The following is an 18,231-nucleotide window of genomic DNA, read 5'->3' as shown; positions in this document are numbered from 1 at the left end:
ACCAACTAGTATGGGATTGTAGTAGTTTAACTAGTAGTATCAAGTTTGAGTCCTGAACATGCATCTATATTAAATACTTATTGGGAGAGCTTTACCACCAATTTGATCCTACCCAGCTTGGTTTAAATTGACTCATCTAAGAAGGAGTAATCAAATTATTATATGTTTAAATACAATTATAAAATTCATTTTTGTTTAGTGTTTAGGCTTTTATGGGTGAGTGCTTGAGATTTGGCATTTAAGGTTTCAAGTTTTGGGGGGGGGTTGGATTTGAAGTGTGGTGTCTTGGGGGCATAGGGTCTAGGATTTTAGGTTTGGGGCCTGGGCCTTGAAGCTTAGGGCATTGGATGTTTACCCTTGCTAGAATCATTCATGATTTTTTTTTTTGAAATATCAAATAAGGACCGATAGAGAAATTTTATATTAGTTAAGCATTTTAAGATTTTGATATTGCACTGCATCCCAGGGTACTTTTCTGAAAATAAATTTTTATGAGAAAAGACCTAATTACCCCTAAAGTTTAAAATAATAATTTATTCAAGTTTTAACAATAATATATTCATAATTAACAATAGTCCATTCAGAAGAATTGGACAAGTGTTAGTCCTGCACAAATAAGTATCTATTTGTGTTTTGACAACAACCCATTCAAAATGAACATGTTAGAAAATTTGATAGGATAGGTTAAATTGAAGTGTTAGTAATAAATAAACAAGCATCTATTTGAATTTTGACAATTACCCATGTGTAATTAACAACAAACTGTTCAGAAATGAACAAGTTAGGAAAAACTAATAGGACAAATTGAATTGGACAAGTATTAGTTCAATGTAAATAAGTATTCATTCGAGTTTTGATAACAACTCATTCATAATTAACAACCCATTCTACTTTTTCATTTAGATATTTTTTTTTTACTAAGAGGGGCAGGACTTTTCTTGTAAAAAATTTTTTTTTAGATAAGTATCAAAGGAGTGTAGTGCAATATCAGAATATTAAGGTCTTCAGCTAATATAAAATTTTCCTATGAGTCCTCATATGATATTTTCCTTTTTTAGGTCAAGTGAATTATTGCAAATCAATTTTGACTTTGATTTTAGGGGAAAAGACATTAAAATTTCTTTGAATTATCTAAATAATATTTTGTTACCTCAAAATGCTATTATTCTCTCGAAGTTCTAGAGATTTTTCTGTCATTAAAGAATTAATATAAAGATGAAATTGCCTTTGATTCAAATAAAAATCTCAAGCCTTAGAACAAATACTTGTGAACTTGCAAATTGTTGTTGAATTCTTATGATTTTAGAAAGAAAAGTTGTGAAAATTAGAATGAAACTTGTGAATGGCAATTGATATTTGTAACACTTAAAATATCAGGATTTCAAATGCGAACTTGAGAATTACTGTTGAATTCTTGTGAATTTAAGAAAAAAAAGTTGTGAATCTTAAAACAAAACTTATGAATGGCAATTGATATTTGTAACACTTAAGGAATATTAGGATTTCAAATGTGAACTTGCAAATTGCTATGGAATTCTTGTGAATTTAAGAAGAAAAGTTATGAATCTTTAAAAAAAAAATAAACTTGTGAATGACACTAAAAATTTAACTTCCAACAATTAAGTAATTAAGCATCATTAAGTAAGATTTATGTGGTGTGTGATCAGAGGAGACTAATAAGTGTTTTCAGCTAGAATTTTAAGTAAAATTTGGGTTCAAAGTGAAATTGGGTCACTTGGGGATCAAAAGTGGAGAAAAATAAGTAGAAAAGCCTCTATGCCACATGCTAGGACACGATATGAGGGAAGATTTGAGAAGGTTTGAAGCTTCAAATCATCTTAGGTAAGATTTTTAAACCCTTTTCTTCCTTTTTCTTCAACTTTCTCAAAGATTTGAGCTAGGGTTTGAAGAAGGACGATGATTTTTGGTCTATATAGGTTATGGGTCAGAACCTATTGACTCAAATGGAGTTAATAATAGTTGTTTAAAGTATTTAAACCTAGTATTAATGATTTTAATGGTTTAAAGTATTTAAACCTAGTATTAATGATTTTAATGGTTGTTGGATGGTGAGGTCCGTAAATGTCTAAAAATGGACATTAAATTTATGGTTAGAATGCTTGTTGAGGCATTAATGGCAATGTAAGTATTTAATGAAGCTATATAATGATAAAGAGAGTTAATAAACCTAATAGATAGACCTAAACTTATACAAAGAGGGCATTGGGTAGTCTAAAGGTGGAAGATGAGAGTTGTAGTGTGTGTGTTTGGCAATGTTGATGAGTTAAAGAATTGATAATTGTAGATTGAGCTCTTGATCACCAATTTAGCTTGGGAATTCAAACTTGGAAGCTATAATATTGAAGGATAAACCTTTGAAATCTCAAAGGTTTGAGGTAACTAAGGGAACCCTACTTTGTAGTTGTATGTTAATTGTAATATGAGGTGAATTATGTGTTTAACATGCAAATTGTGACTTGTGAATGGTGTAACATGTAATAAAACTTTGTGTTTACATAATTTCTTTGATGTGTATTAAACATGTGAAAATGATTGTGAAATGATTTTCACTTTACGATGTGGTTTGGATGAGTAATTGATGATGAGACTGACAAAGATGTATGTGTTGAGTTTGTAAATAATGAATGTATGTGAAAATGAGTATTAGTGGTCACTTGGGTAGCGCACGATCGTGAGCTCAACGTGATAATTGTTGTAATGAGTAAATGAGAATGTCAATAAAAGTGATCATCGTATATGGCATGATTAGTAGGTGGGAGTTCGCCTATAGATTGGGAGTAGAGAAAAATCCATATGGTATTTAAGTTATCCTCTATTGCACAAGGATATGGTCTTGTCTCACAGTTTGTCGAGAGATTGTCTCATAGTTTACTAAGGGACTAGAACTAGCTATCTCTACCAGTTTATCAAGGAGATTAGTTTAGAGTATATGATACCTTAGAGCTTCGAGAAGGGAAAAAGACGTGGTTCAAGAATCTATCATGTCATCTTTGGCCAAGTCACACCTCACAATTGGTGAGTTTGGGTAGTCGAGTCATACGAGCAAAGCCCTAGCAGTGTTATAGCCTACGGTTTCAGTTAGAAAAAATAAAAAGAATATAAGATTGGTTAAGCATTTCCTATGTAATTATATGACGTGTCACATGTTTGAGTTGTGGCAAGTTGTGTTGATATATCGGTCACAGTCACATGTCTAAGTATCTTGTGACAATGTACCCTGCATTGAGATAAAAATGAGCAAATGAGTTATGATAAGTTATGAAATGTGTGCAAGCATGTTTTAAGAATTTAGTTTCATATACATGTGTCTCATTACAATTGATATATAACTGCATAGGGTAGGTTTTACGTTAGTTATTAGGTGATTAGACCTACCCCTTTCATTTAACATTTTACAGGCTCTAACTTTGGTGTTGAGAGGGACAAAGCTACTGAGGCCTAAGAATCTGTGCATTCCTTGTATATGCCTCTTGTGTGTTTTTTTTGTGTAATAGAATATTATTACCAATTCTAGGTTGCATATCATCACGCTTGCATTATTTAGTTGTTGCAAATATCTGGATTTGTATTTTTGTCCCTGAGTCATTGTGTATGATAAGATATATATGTTGGTAGGAACAAAATCCTAATGCAAGTGAACAAATGTTATTTAAAAGATGATATGATCATTTTTTGACGCAATGCAATAAATTAACTTCCTCCTTTTGTTTTTGGTATTAAAGGGGTTGAGGAGTAATTTTGGGTTAAATTTGTATTTGAGTATGTGTGACGTGTTGTACTAGTAGTCCTAGGTCTAATAAATATGATCTAAGTGTTAAGAATAGCTTTTGACACTTGTTATGGGTTTTGGACACCTTTTATTATGAGGAAGTTGTTAAAAGTTGTTAAAATATATTTGGGTGTCCAACTTCTTGATGTGACTTATGTTGAAAGTAAAATTTGTATCATTAGCTAGTTTATGAAAAGAACTTTTTGTAGACACCTGGATCATGTCATTCGGATGTCAAACAGAGAATCAAGACACGTTGAAAGTTGCTCGATTCTGTTGTCATAAAACGTGCAACATGCTGAAGTGCATTGGCATTTGAGCAGTAACGCATGGCATAGAGAGCAACATATTGCAACACGGTGTGCACAAGCCGCAGGCATTGTCCTATTTTACGTTCAATTTTTTTTTTACGCTCCTCTGAGGTATCCTATTTTTCATAACTTAATTCTACTCTAATTTAAGAGTTTATGAATAGATTTGACTCAACTTATGAAAACTTAGGATTCCTTGATTTGGAAACTAAATTTTGGTAATCTCCTAAATAAATTAATCTTTTGAATACCATGAGTTTGATTGGTTAATTATGATTTGTAGAGGAGATGTTTCAATTGATATTTGCCAAACTTAAAAAATATCAAGATTTCAAATGCAAACTTGTGAATCACTGTTGAATTTTTGCAATTTGAGGAAAAAAAGTTATGAATCTTAGAACAAAACTTGTAAATCAAGGGTGCATAATATCTATTTTGAGGCTTGGGATTTTTATTTCAATTAAGTGCAATTTGATCTTTTATGTTAATTCCTTAATGATAAAAAAAATCTCTAAAGACTTTAGAAAAATTATGACATTTCAAGAAATCAAAATATTATTTATATAATTCAAAGAGATTTTATTATTATTTTTTCTTCATTTTATATAACATATCACAAAATTTATAGCATATCATTCTATTAGTATCGGATTTGGTAGATGACACAAATGACCAAAACTAGAAACCACATAATTACTAAGGATTAAAGGAAAATTTTCCTTTAAACTATTTCTTTCAAGAACACAAAGTATCTAAGCAATTAAGTAGTGTTCGTTCTCCTCAAACAATTCAAAATGTAACAATGTGCCTTTACTTTTTGGAAATTTAGGCAATTTGTTTAGTCAAAAATATACAAGTGGTAGTTCATAATAGTTTTACTAAATAACGTTTTTTTGAGATATACCTATAATTAATACTGGATTGCGTCTCGAATAGAATTTTGTTTAACTTTTTGGAATGTTCATTGAAAGATAGGTAAAATGGGAAACTTTTAGAATACTTAATAGTAATTCAAAATACTTGATGCTTATGAGATAATAATTTAAATTCAAAAATATCATTTAATCCAATTATACATCAAGCCTAAAAGATGCTATAGAATTATAACATCTTAGTGGCGAGTAGTAGGGTACAACACGTTATGAGTTTTACATCACGAAGCCCCACCATAAACTAATCTTTTGACATGGACATTGTTATAATTTGAGTTTTATATTGAGGAGCCTCACAAAAATATTTGCTTTATAAGTGCAACTGTCATCCAATTGTTTAGCATTTTGAATTGAACTCTTACACCTATAGAACATTGGATTTTTAAGCGACCAATTTTACAGTTAAGGATATCTATCTACTAAGGTTCTAACCTCTAAAAATCATGAAAGAGTGTTTTAGAAACTTAATTTATTTGAAATTTAAATTATTTTTTTGAACATAAAATTAGAGTTGGTAATTTGGATTAAGCCCGATGGGCCAACTCAAACCATCTCAAAAAATTTAAGACCAATTCTAAAAAAATTTAATATAGCCTGAATATCCAAATATTTTTTTAAAAAATAAAATATAATAAATGTTAATTAATTTTTTAAATTTTATATCATTTTATATCAAAATACTATATATTTGAGTGCACTACAATAATTATGTAAAGAAATATTTATATTTTCATATTGTTATTATTTTTAATCAATAAACTATCTAAAAATAATATTTAAATATATTTTAATATTAATTTTTATATTTTACGACTCAATTTAAAAAAAAATTGAGTCCTGTACATAATTTACTTATCCAAAAAAATATATTTTATAATTTTTTATAAAATAAGATAATTATTTTTAAAGTAAAAATAAAATTTAAAATAATTTTAAAAATAAAATTTGAGTATGTACAAAGTTACGACTCTACTACTAGATAAATATAATAAATAAAATAATATTTTTAAATAATTATTTAGCTATCGTCCATTCTAAACTTGATTAAAAATTAAGAATAAACTATAATAAAAATCCATTATATATGTAAGATTTAAACAATATCAAAAGTTAAAGAAAAAATGATTAAAAAAATAATATTTTACTCATAATTAAATAATTTTACTTTATATAATATAGTGATGGCTAAAAGTACAAGTTACTCAAAAGTTATTAAAAATTTTAAACTAATCAAGAAAATAATTTTAAGTTAGTAGTCTAACCATAATTAAATTAAAATTAATTTAATCATAATTAAAATAAAATAATTTAATTAAAATAAATAAAATATTTATATATGACCGTAATGAGAACAATATTTAGATAATTAAGACATTAATTTACATGTTAAAAAAATATTCATGAATAAATTACATATAATATAACAAAACAGTAAAAGAATTACTTAAATATAAAGTTAATAAGTTATTACTTTTTATTTTATTTTTTTAAAATTAAAATAATATTTTATGCTTAACAGAATTGCTTAAAAATTATAATTAATTAAAAAATTAAATAAAAATATTTTTATAAATTTTGAATATTCAGAATTAAAATTAATTCAAAAATAAATAAAACATATTTTTAAAAAATTTTAATATTCGGGCGGCCGGCTTATAGCCCTAATTATATGTTTTAAGACTAAAATATTTTGTTAGAATTAAAAACTGAAAGAAGTCATTAAAAAAAATGGACTAGAAAAAGTGTTGTATTTTATTATATGAAAGGCTTACAATATATACACAAAAATATATCTTCCTAATATAGTAAATATAAAATATTCTTTATATTCTCAAAAAAATAAATCTCAATAAATAATATATCATAACAATATCTACAAATCTCATTTAATAAGATACAGTAACAAAAACAAATAAAACTATGACCAACCTCTCATGATATCTAGACATGACTTTTGCTCCCGTAGTAGCTGTAGCAAAACTCTTTCGTCCTATCACTTAACTAAATTCACCAAGTTGAGCGCGGACAGAAGATTATTGTGGAAAGGATCAGAGATGTGATCAAGAAGGTTCTGCACGGGACCCTTACCTGTCAGAGCTGCTTGAGTGTAAAATCCTAACCATGCAATCATTGCTAGGCGTCCATTTTTAATTTCTTTAACCTTCAGCTCCTCGAAAGCTTCAGGATCTTTGGACAAGTTCAAGGGATCAAACAATCCTCCCCCTGGATAATTTATGTCGCCAGGCAGATATATTCCTAGAGGTTCCAATGCTTCAATCCCACAATATCTAGCATATTCAGGTCCAACCTGCTTAAGTATATGTAGTTAGTTTACCAGGCACGTTCATGTTGTTTAACTATCAAAATTTTGCTCATGCCCCCGCAGACATGGTAAAGACTTCAGTCTAAATTTTTTAATTCCAGATAGAGGTCGAATTAAACATTAAAATGGTGAAAATATGATTAAAAATGCACTGCTGTAGAGGACACCCATGTTATAGGCCAAGAGAATGACCAAAAAGGCTTTTGAAAAGGTTCCATCGACTCTGGATTCACTCAATTGACAGACTCGAAATTCCAAATATAGAAGTAAGATGCAAGTGATGTTAACAGAGCACAGAAAACAGGAAAATTGAACTGAGCATAAAAGAACAACCATGAGGAGTGCCTGGCAAATAGCAATCACGACCACTCCTTGGCTTCCAGCTAAGTGAAGTCCCGGGATTCCAAGGTAGTCTAGAGTATCTCCCTAGTAAAAAATATTGGGTAAACAAGGACAACTACATCACCCCAGTTATCTTCACTAAAGTACTTAACATAGGAGTGCACATAGGATGCAATGAAACAGTGGATGTATGGATGAACAAGAGAGGTGATGAAATATGTGATGTAATTTATTCTCATGCACTGAGAAAATAAATCAAACAATTTGAATCAACAGAACAACGTGATGAGGACAACGTAAAAAAAAAAAAAAAATTATATATATTGAGCCCATGAAATAATGATCCAAAGAAAGGGTTATTGGATTAAACTGTTAGTTTAATTCGATAAACTTGTGGATGATAAAGCTTACCAATTATAAGTACAAAGATAGGACATGCTAAAATTGAGCTTTGAAAAGTCAACAAGCCACCACATGAGTTCAATTCAACAAGTACTTGGCACACATTTTCGTAGCGACATAATTAGCCCTTGGGTTGATCTTGAGAAATAGAATCTACTGACTAAGTGGTGGAGAATAACTACAGGTTCAATTCTACAAACTTATGGATGATATCAGACACCAAATCTATAAGCAAGACTTCGCAAACATACAAAGAGTGGACAAAGAGATTAGGCATACTGACCTTGAGCTTTGAATAGCCAACACGCCACCAGATAGGTTCAACAAAGTGAAAGGCCCCAAATAGGTCTAATATTTCAGGAACCAGAACACCAACAGATGCAAGCATAGCCCAACGAGCATGCAATATCTCGAAGCTCCATGATGAAAGAGATAAAACTGATCATGGGCTATTTGCATTGACAAAGGCTTAGCATAAAATTTCTTTTATTTTTTATTTACCTATTTTTGGCGGACTAAGGCAATGAAGAATAGTCATTCGCACATATCAGGAGTAAAGCTCACTTAGAAGTTAATTGACATAGGCATATGGCTGCTTGTCGTTGGTTTAGTCTACCAACTTTTAATTGATCAGATCTAGATTATATTTTCTATCACAGTACATCACAATGCTTTAGCCATTTATATCGTCTATTTAATGAAAAAGTATGACGATCTTCAACAAAATCCTTTTTGAACATTGGAACATAGTAAACATTATTACTTCCTCATCAAAATTTAGCTGGTGATCGGCCTTCGGTTTGCAATACCCCCTCCGTTCCCTTTTTACAAGACAAATAACAGAATTCTCAAAACCAAGGAATACAGTTAAAATTAGTTAAGCTTCTTAAACAAGTTAACAAATTAAAATTCTTTTCAATAATGCCCATATTAAATGTTTGACATGGTGACTTATTAATGTCACTAAATTATTCCATATAACTAATAGGGACATAATGGGAATAATACAATAAATGTACCCGAAATGGTCCTATGTTTCTTATATATAGAAAAAAAAAAAAAACACTCCCACTTGTCTCTTATGAAAAGGAACGGAGGGAATATATTCTTTGCCTTTAGGGTTGGAGAATGTCTCTACAGGACTTATTATTGCCCATCATACATTTTACATCTAAAACAATTTATCTTGTAACAAAGCTAAATAATGATAACTGTTATGTAAAGTCCACCATCTCATTGTAAAAGAAAATCATACTTGACAAGGAACAGCACTAACACAGAAAGAATGGCTTAAATGGACAAAATTCATAATATGGCGTACTTGAAGTATTTCTGCAAAGCTGCAGGATCCTTGCCAAGCCCTGCAATGTCAAATCCGTAATCCCCAGGAAGTTCCCCAGTAAGATATTCTGGATAATCATATGGAATAGGACCAAGCCAATGGGGCCGATCTTCTCCATACCAAAGGCTGTGGAAATAAGCAAAAACTTTAAACACAAGAAACAGTGAGAATTATGTTCAATAAAACGACAAGTTATCTCAGTTTGTATCTATGTAATGTAAATACAGATTTGTGTTAGATCTAGGGGTCTATGTAATAAGTTTTGATGATGACAAATATGGAACAAAAAGTTTGCATGACACAATTTTTATTTTATACCAAATATATTCATATGATGCATATTAACTAAAGTAAGTTTAGACTAGCTACTTGGATTTGGAGTTAAACATTTTTATTGTAAGAATGTTCATAAAAAAAAGAAAAGATAGCTTTGAAGTGGAAGAATTAGGAAGTCAAAATCTTGCTCAAGAAATGAAAGCCAAGAGGTCTAAGAAGGGAGCTCAAGGAACTCAAGATTAGTTTCTTAAACTTGAGGATTTAGAAATCTTGTAAAAGAGTAAAATGATGAACAGAAGTAGGATCTTGAAGAATAAAATTCTTAATGTGTTGAGTGGATGGGTCATGATCAATCCATGCCTCTAGATCATCAAAATCTGAGCCATGTGGAATTGCTAGAGCCATAAAATTTGCATGTTGAGGCCGGCATTAAAGAGTATCAGCACCACTATTAGTACATCCAATCTTATGTTTGATGGTGAAATCAAAAGGTAACAACTTCATTATAAGTCACAGCTGCTCTAGAGTCAATAATTGTTGATCTATCAAATATTGAACATTGTAATGATCAGTATAGATGTCAAAATGGTAGCCAAGAACGTAATGATGCCATTTTTGTAGAGCTAACACCAAAGCCAGCAATTCTCTATCATAAGCAGATTTGATACGATTAGAAAATTTGAATAGTTTACTGAAGCAGGCAATGGGATGTGTCCTAGATAAGAATTGCACCAATCCCCAATGATAAAGCATCACATTCCATAATGAAAGGCTTGTCAAAGTCTAGCAAATAGAAAGCAGGTGCATTAATGAATGTTTGAGTTTTTGAAAAGATTGTTCTGCCAAAGAAGACCACCAAAAAGCCTCCTATTTGGTGAGATCATTTATTGGATGAGCAAGTTGGCCGTAATGATCCACAGGTCATCTGTAATAACCTGTAAGACCAAGAAACCTCCATAATTCAATAACATTAGTCAGCTTAGGCCATTCCATCACATCTTGTATCTTAGCAAGATCCATGGCAACCTCCCCGAAAGAGATAACATGTCCCAAGAAATCAATTTAGGGTAAACCAAAAGAACATTTATTCTCATTAGCAAAATAAGCATCCTGTTGTAGGCTTGGAAGAACTATTTGCCAATGCACTAGATGGTCAGCCAATGTAGGACTATAAGCCGGCATGTCATCAAAGAAAACAAGGATGAAATGCCTCATATAAGGCTGAAAAAGATCGTTTCATAGCATATTGGAAGGTCGCAAGGGTATTAGTGAAACCAAACAACATGATGTAAATTCATAATGACCTAAGTGAATTCAAAAAGCAATTTAGTGTATATCTTCAAGTTTAATTTTGATTTGGTGGTGTCCTGAACACAAATCAATCTCTGAGAAGGCTATTGCCCCATGTCACTCATCAATGAGTTCATCAATATTGGAAATGCAACAGGAATAGTTGTCTCATTTAATTCCAAGTAGTTAATGTAGAATTGCCTTGAATCATATTTCTTCTTTATCAATAATACAAAACTTGCAAATGGACTTTCAGTATGTTGTATAAAACCTTTGGCTAATAAATTTACAACTTGGCGCTCTGTTTCATCTTTTTGGTAATGCAGGCATTGGTATGGTCTAATATTTAGTGGTGTCATCTAAGGTTGTAAATTGATGAAATGGTATTTATTTCAAAGAGGAGGAAGAGCAGTTGGATTACCAAAAACAGAAACATACTCATCAAGTAAGCTATGCAATGAGCATTGAAAAGTGTCCTCGTTTATAATGAATTGTTGAGACATCAAATGTAGACTTGCTTCTGCTTGGTTGCCAGTATGGACTCCTTAAAGTTTGTACCTTTTTCCATAGACTTGGAACATCATAAACATGCATTGCCAATTTGCTTAAACCAAGTTTAGAGATGATAACCACTTGATACCCAACACTAAATCAACACCTGCCATAGAGAAGGGGAATATTCAATGATTTCCAATGATTGAACTCAAATCATGACTTAAGGACATAAATCAACAAGAAAAAGCCTTATCCACTAGGTGGGGTCAGGCACATGAATTGTACGATGCCATTGTACTCTATCATTTACTAAACTTTTAGAAATGTAGTCAACTAAGAGGTCTCGATCAACAACTTCTAAAAATGTTCTCTTTGACTTTCCTCCACCCCTCTTAATAAAGCTCTAAAGTTTATCCATTCCACTCTCCTTACTAGTACCTTTCGCAACCTTCTTTATACATGTCCAAACCATTTCAAAAGATTTTCTACAATTTTCCTCTCAATAGGTGTCACGCCTACTTTTTCTTGTATGTATTCATTTCAAATTTTATATTTACATGTATATCCGCACATCCATCTCAACATTCTTATCTCAACTACTCCAATTTTATGCTTTTGCTGTCCCATTAAATTCCAACATTCACAACCATATAACATAGTTGGTCTTATAACAGTTCGATAAAACTTTCCTTTAAGTTTATTAAGCATCTTACGATTGTAAATAACTCCTTCGGCTTTTCTTCAATTAAACAACCCAGCTTGAAAACATAAATTATTGTAATAAATTATATGTATGTTGCCAATCTAAACTCCAAAAGAAGGAACACATTTGTTCGGATTTGTAAATTCTACACTAGAGTAGAAAAGATGAAGTTGTGGGTAGAGCTACTATCAATCAAAATAAGAACTTTTCGACGATTCAAGATGCCTTCCATCTTCATGGTAGCACTTGCAAGATGCACCAAAAAAGCATGAAATGATATCTCTGCATGAACTTCATGATTACTTCTAAATTCATAGTGCCAAAGTGCTTTATTTTTGTCTTGGTTCTTCAAAGATTTCCATGAGAGTCAAATTAGCATTCTTGCAGTGATGGTCTAGGATGAAATTCTCTCCACAACGAAAGCAAAGTCCTTTGTCACACCTTAACTACTTCTCTACATCCCAACTAGAATTCACACATTGCGTGCTAGTGGAAGCGTTCATAATCATGGTCACTAGACTTGTGTGTGATTTTCTTTGAAGGCCAATTTGTTGTCATGTGCATCTGGTTGGTTTGTGGAGGTCCATATGTTCTAGGTACCATAGAGCATTGTAGTTTGGACTCATTCTAGGGCTAAACTCATAAGCCTTGTAGACAGATCTAGGCTTTTCAATCGATACATCAGCTCGTCATTCTTCTTTAAGCGTGTTAAGGAAAACCCCTAACAAACAATGCTCTAGCCAATTTTTCACCCTGGTAGACCTCTTTGCAAACTCCAATCAATACTCTTATACTATACCCTATTGCTTGATCCCACACAAATGTTTGCCAGGGTTTTGAAATTCTGCAGGGCTGAAATTCTCTTGAAGCGTGCACACAAGATGTTCCCAATAAATTATTGGATGTTCTGAATTTGCCCATGCAAAAAGATCCAATCCATCGGTTTCTCAGTACATGGCCGCTACATCAACCTTCATATCCTAAGGAGTTTGGTATTATCTGAAATACTTTTCAACCTTGAGCATCCATCCTCTGGGATCACCTCCATCCAACTTTGAAAAGTCAACTTTGGTATGTGGTTTCGTTGAGGGGTTTCAAAGCCACCAAGGCATGTTTCTGTCGTCCTCTTCATCCAGGGTAGCATTTGAATTCTCTAGTTGCTTACTTTTGTTTCGAGAAGATTGCCCAATACCATCTAAGATATGTCGCTGCTGCAATTTCAATGCTGCTAGTACCACAGAAATCTCATCCACATGTTCAAATGAGATGAAAATTGATTCAATCGCTGGACTATAGATTCTAAGAAATTAGAAGTTACAGGCGGAGCAGTTGAATTGTTAGAACTATTTCTAGTACTCACCATCCTAGGGATAACCAGGCTCGGATACCAAAATGTTAAGACTTAATAATAGGGCAGGAAGATTAATCTTTATCTAAATCTGGACAAAGATCTCATACAAACTAGATAAAGCCAAGAAGGAGAATCTCCAAGTAATAAGTCAAATTTCATTCATATCACATTCATAAAATGTCTTACAATTATGTAAAACCATAAAGTTACAGTTATAACTATAACTTGACAGCACATACAGACTAATATCCTAATAACTTGACAACTCAGCATTTCTTAAGATAAGAAACCTAAACTGCAATGTTAAAATTCTGACAGCACATAATTCCATTGCTGTATTCTGACTGAAATTCCTCTTACGTTTTTTATAAACCAATAGTGGACTCCTATCAATGCCCCACATTAATCTACAGGTCAGATTTCCAATAATCCCAGACTCTCATCCATCCAGCGCAAAAACTGGCAAATCAAAGAAATAACACCCACCACTAGGCTATAGCATTATCCCCCAACATTTACTAATTGCATAAATGATCCAACTCACTTTATCTCCGCCAAAATCTATTGGAAGAAATATCATCTGTATGACTTGAAAATATGTGCTAAAATCTAAACCATAGTTTGTACAAAGAAAACAACATGAAGTTAAAAATTAATGATAAGGTAAATTAATTATAATATAAATCGTTTGTCTGATGTGATTTTGGCTCTAAATTTTTTATATTTGTCAAACCATCTAACTAAGAACTGAAACGAATTTCCTGGGAAGAGGACCCCTAAATATGTTGTGAAGATAACTGTCAGCATCTGCATCTATTCAAGCAACATAACGTGTTTCGAGCATTCCACACTCCACGACATCGAAATCATGATGTCAGGGCGTCAGAAACAGTAATACTAAACCAAACTCTCAATTTCTTCAGTTCTTGAATTGGATAGCAAGTTTCACAAATCGCAATAAATATGGATCACTACAAAATATTGAGACATCCAGCACATACATTCAGCAAAAGATGCCAAGTCATAATATTTAATAAATATTTAATGTATTTTCCGCTAGCTTAGGTTCCAGAAAATCACTGTATCCACCTCTCATAAACTGCCATAATCATAGTTAATATTCTATCACGCAAAAGTGTATACATCCTCTAATAATGTAGTACTATTGAATGCAATGGAATAAAATCAATTCCCAGATATTTTATGGTTACAAACAATTGACTGATTTTTTCGTCTGCATAAATTTTCAGAAAATGGCATTCTTAACGTCAAAGCGTGCTTTGGGAAACTCTAATTGCAAAAGTAAACACCTCAGATTGCTCCCCAGAATAGTTGAAGTATAATTGGATTGCAGGGAATTACCTCTCTTTTCTGGCTTTCTGAGCTAAGGCCATGTATACGGACGAGTTATCAAGAGCAATTTTCTTTCTCTTCAGCATTTTCCTCTGAAGCGAGCTCCCTAGTGGACTATTAGCTAAAACTTTTACAGCACTGAAAGGAATCGCCGAGAACAGTAACACTCCGGCAAGCTTCAATAAGGAATATTAAATGAAAGGGAAAAAAGTGTCAAATGAAAGGAGGAGAAAAGTGTCAGAAGCAAGAGAAGGAAGAGAATGAACCTCTTGCCACGAGGCTTTGAAGACAGAAGGGCGTTTCTGCTTGATTATCGAGTTGTTTCTGGGTTTGGAGGCACGACAGAAAGAGAAGAAGCTGCTGAGGAAACAAGAAGAAGAGACAAAGGGAGGAGGAGAAACTGGGGAACGAAGCGAAACCATGCCTCTGATTCCCGTGCTCGATCAGTCCGGCGAATTTATTGAATAGTACAGTTCGCACAAAACCTGTTCGAATACCAATCCTGTAGAAAGTTTCAAGGAAGTGAGTGATGATTCTCTTACCTTCACCAGAATCACTCAAGTCCGCACACCAGGAAATGAACGGAGTCGCCTTCGCTCCCGCCTGCCTTCGCTCCCCGGCAGCTCCTTCCGCCTAGGAAGGAGATCTGAGCCGTCCAAATTAATATGGTGTCCAGATTTAATATTTTTATTTTTATTTTGATTTTTATTTATTAAAATAAATTATTTATAAAAGTTATAACAAATTTTAATAAATTTGATTACAAATCTGGCTAGTTTACATTTATGTTAGGAAAATAAAAATTTATAAAAAAAATTAATAATTAAATCTCACTATTCATAATACATATGAATGATCAATTTATAAAAATTATAAAAAAATTTACTATTTAAATTAAATTTGTATTATCTTGAATCAGCATTATCTATAATACATATAAATGATCAATTTATAAAATTATAAAAAATTTAATATTAAATCAAATTGTTTAGATTAAATTTATATTATCTATATTGATAATAAATAAATTTATTAAATTTTTTTATAATTTTTTGTTTTGTGAATATAAATGTAAACTGTTTAGATTGATAATCAAATTTACTAAAAAAAATTATAACTTTTATAAATATTTTATTTAAATAAAAATTAAAAATAAAACATTAAATCTGAACCATTTAGATTAATTTGGATGATTTAGATCTCTTCTCTAGATGGGAGAAGCTACAGAGGAGAACCATCTATAAGAATTTTTTTTTTTTTTTTTGCTAATTTTTTATGTTGTTTGGCTTATATACTAAAATTCCTATTTTTTTTTTTCAAAATTTTACTACTACCATAACCCTTCATCATAAAAAATAGAAATACACGCATCTACAAACCTAGAATCTCTTTTAAAAGGTAGCCTTACCATTAGAATAATTGAAATTGATTTTTAGTTTTTTGTACTTCTCAAATAAAATTGATTTTTATATAATATAAAATTAAATTTTATTTTTTTATTATTGAAGTTAATTTTTTAAAACAACTTAATCAATTGGTCTCAAGTTTTAACTTTATAGTAACTCAATCATTAAAACACATTGCAACTGAATCTTTATAGTTTGACTTAAGCAATAATTCAATCCCTATATTTTGATTATGTGCAACTTAGTCTTTTTAATTTTAATTATTTAAAATATTAGTTCCTACACTTTAATAAATAATTTATGGTCTATTTGGATGGAGAGAAATATTAAGGCAAAAGAAAATAGAAAAAAGGATAAATTGAAGAAAAGAAAGAGATAATGTTATCACTCTTTCTATTTAGATTGAAATCGAAAACAAAGGGAAAAGAAATATCCTCATATTAACTGTCAAAAATTGTTTTTATCTTTTAAAATCAAATGCTATCATAAAAATTAACGTTTAGTTAAAATAGTTTTAAATAAAATGTCATGAATATAATGCCTTTGAAATTGAATTCATTTGCCACCCTCATATGAGTCACATACATGGCATGGTAGCCCAAAAAAAGAAAAGGGTATTCCCTACACAGCTATCAAGAGGACATTGAAGGGAGCAAGAAAAATTAGAGAAAAAATTTTAGTGAGAGACTCTTGACCAAAGATAATGAAAAAGAGGACTCTTAAATTTATGAAATTTCACATAAGGACCGGTACGTAATTTCATTTGAATTTGTAATAGAAATAACAAAATTGCTCTCATTTAAATGAACAATATAAACGACTTGTTCGTTCCTATACTATATGTTGTTCATTTACTTATGAAATATTTTTTGTCTCTTTACTTGTTTATCATCCTAATTTCACTTGATTTCATTCTAAGGCCATAAACAAGTAAAGTAAGGAAATGAATAATATTTCATAAGTAAATAAACAACATATAGTATGGGAACGAATAAGTCGTCTTATTATGAAACCAACACTTAGAATGAAAGCAAATAAAACTAGGGCTATAAACAAGTGAAATAAAAAAATGAATAACATTCTGTAAGTAAACAAACAACATACAATATGGGAATAGACAAGTCATTTATGTTTGTTCATTTAAATGAGGGCAATTTTATCATTTTCATCACAAATTTGACGAAAATTTCGTACGAGTCCTTCAGTGAATTTTCAAAAATTCAGGGATCCATTTTTTTATTATCTTTGGTCAAGGGTCCCTCACTGAAATTTTTCTAAAATAAAAACTTAGAAGCTACGAGTTGAAGATGGTAGAAAGAGAAAAGAACAATGGTGGAATACATATATGTGTATGTATATTTCTCAAAATCTCTTCATTTGTGGACTCTCCTATTCTTCTTTCACTCCATTTTTTTTCTCTTTAACTAAGGGTACACCTACTTTATATAGTTGTATATAAATTGAATAAACACACATAAATGGAATTAATTATCCGAAATATACTTTTACATGCCATATAAGTTGTCATTTCATATTTTAACTAAATTCCATACTTCTTATCTCAAATCACTAAGATATATTGCCACAAGCCACACAGACACGTGGTAGTGACCCAATTCATTATCATAACTTGCCACAAATTTAATAACCATGCAACATGTCATATAAACATATATGCATGATCAATCTTACCTTATACCCTCCTTATATCTTCCGATCGAAACCGTGAGCTATAATATCAATTAGGATTTTGTTTTTGTGATTAGATTATCCAAGCTCACTAATTTGAGATGTGACATGACCAAAGATCACAATCTTTACTCTTGAACCATGTTTTCCCTCACTCTTGAATCTTTGATGTGTCGTATATCCTAGGCTAATATCCTGAATAAATAGGTGGAGATAACTAAGTTCA

At 31.2% G+C, this 18,231-nt stretch overlaps 1 protein-coding gene across 3 annotated transcripts; it reads right to left on the bottom strand.

Moving 5' to 3' along the window:
• Positions 1 to 6,836: 6,836 nt before the first annotated feature.
• On the bottom strand, positions 6,837 to 15,539 carry LOC129318220 (chlorophyll a-b binding protein 7, chloroplastic). Of its 3 annotated transcripts, XM_054962863.1 has the most exons (7): positions 15,453 to 15,537; positions 15,177 to 15,336; positions 14,920 to 15,086; positions 9,422 to 9,568; positions 8,384 to 8,516; positions 7,690 to 7,782; positions 6,837 to 7,341 (listed from the first exon to the last, which is right to left on the bottom strand). In XM_054962863.1, exons 2-7 carry the CDS (start codon positions 15,330 to 15,332, stop codon positions 7,027 to 7,029), a joined length of 1,011 nt encoding a protein of 336 aa, XP_054818838.1. In that variant the 5' UTR covers positions 15,333 to 15,336; positions 15,453 to 15,537; the 3' UTR covers positions 6,837 to 7,026. The 3 variants fall into 3 exon arrangements, with proteins under 3 accessions (XP_054818838.1, XP_054818837.1, XP_054818839.1); XM_054962862.1 differs by having other exon boundaries at positions 15,177 to 15,539; XM_054962864.1 differs by lacking the exon at positions 7,690 to 7,782 and having other exon boundaries at positions 15,177 to 15,539.
• Positions 15,540 to 18,231: the final 2,692 nt, after the last annotated feature.

The sequence above is a fragment of the Prosopis cineraria genome, unplaced genomic scaffold (assembly GCF_029017545.1).
Source record: "Prosopis cineraria cultivar Desert tree isolate PC_DT_omini unplaced genomic scaffold, ASM2901754v1 PC8, whole genome shotgun sequence".
NCBI classification, from domain to species: Eukaryota; Viridiplantae; Streptophyta; class Magnoliopsida; order Fabales; family Fabaceae; genus Prosopis; species Prosopis cineraria.
The sequence above is the reverse complement of the archived record's forward strand: the minus strand, read 5'-3'. Positions and strand labels throughout refer to the sequence as shown.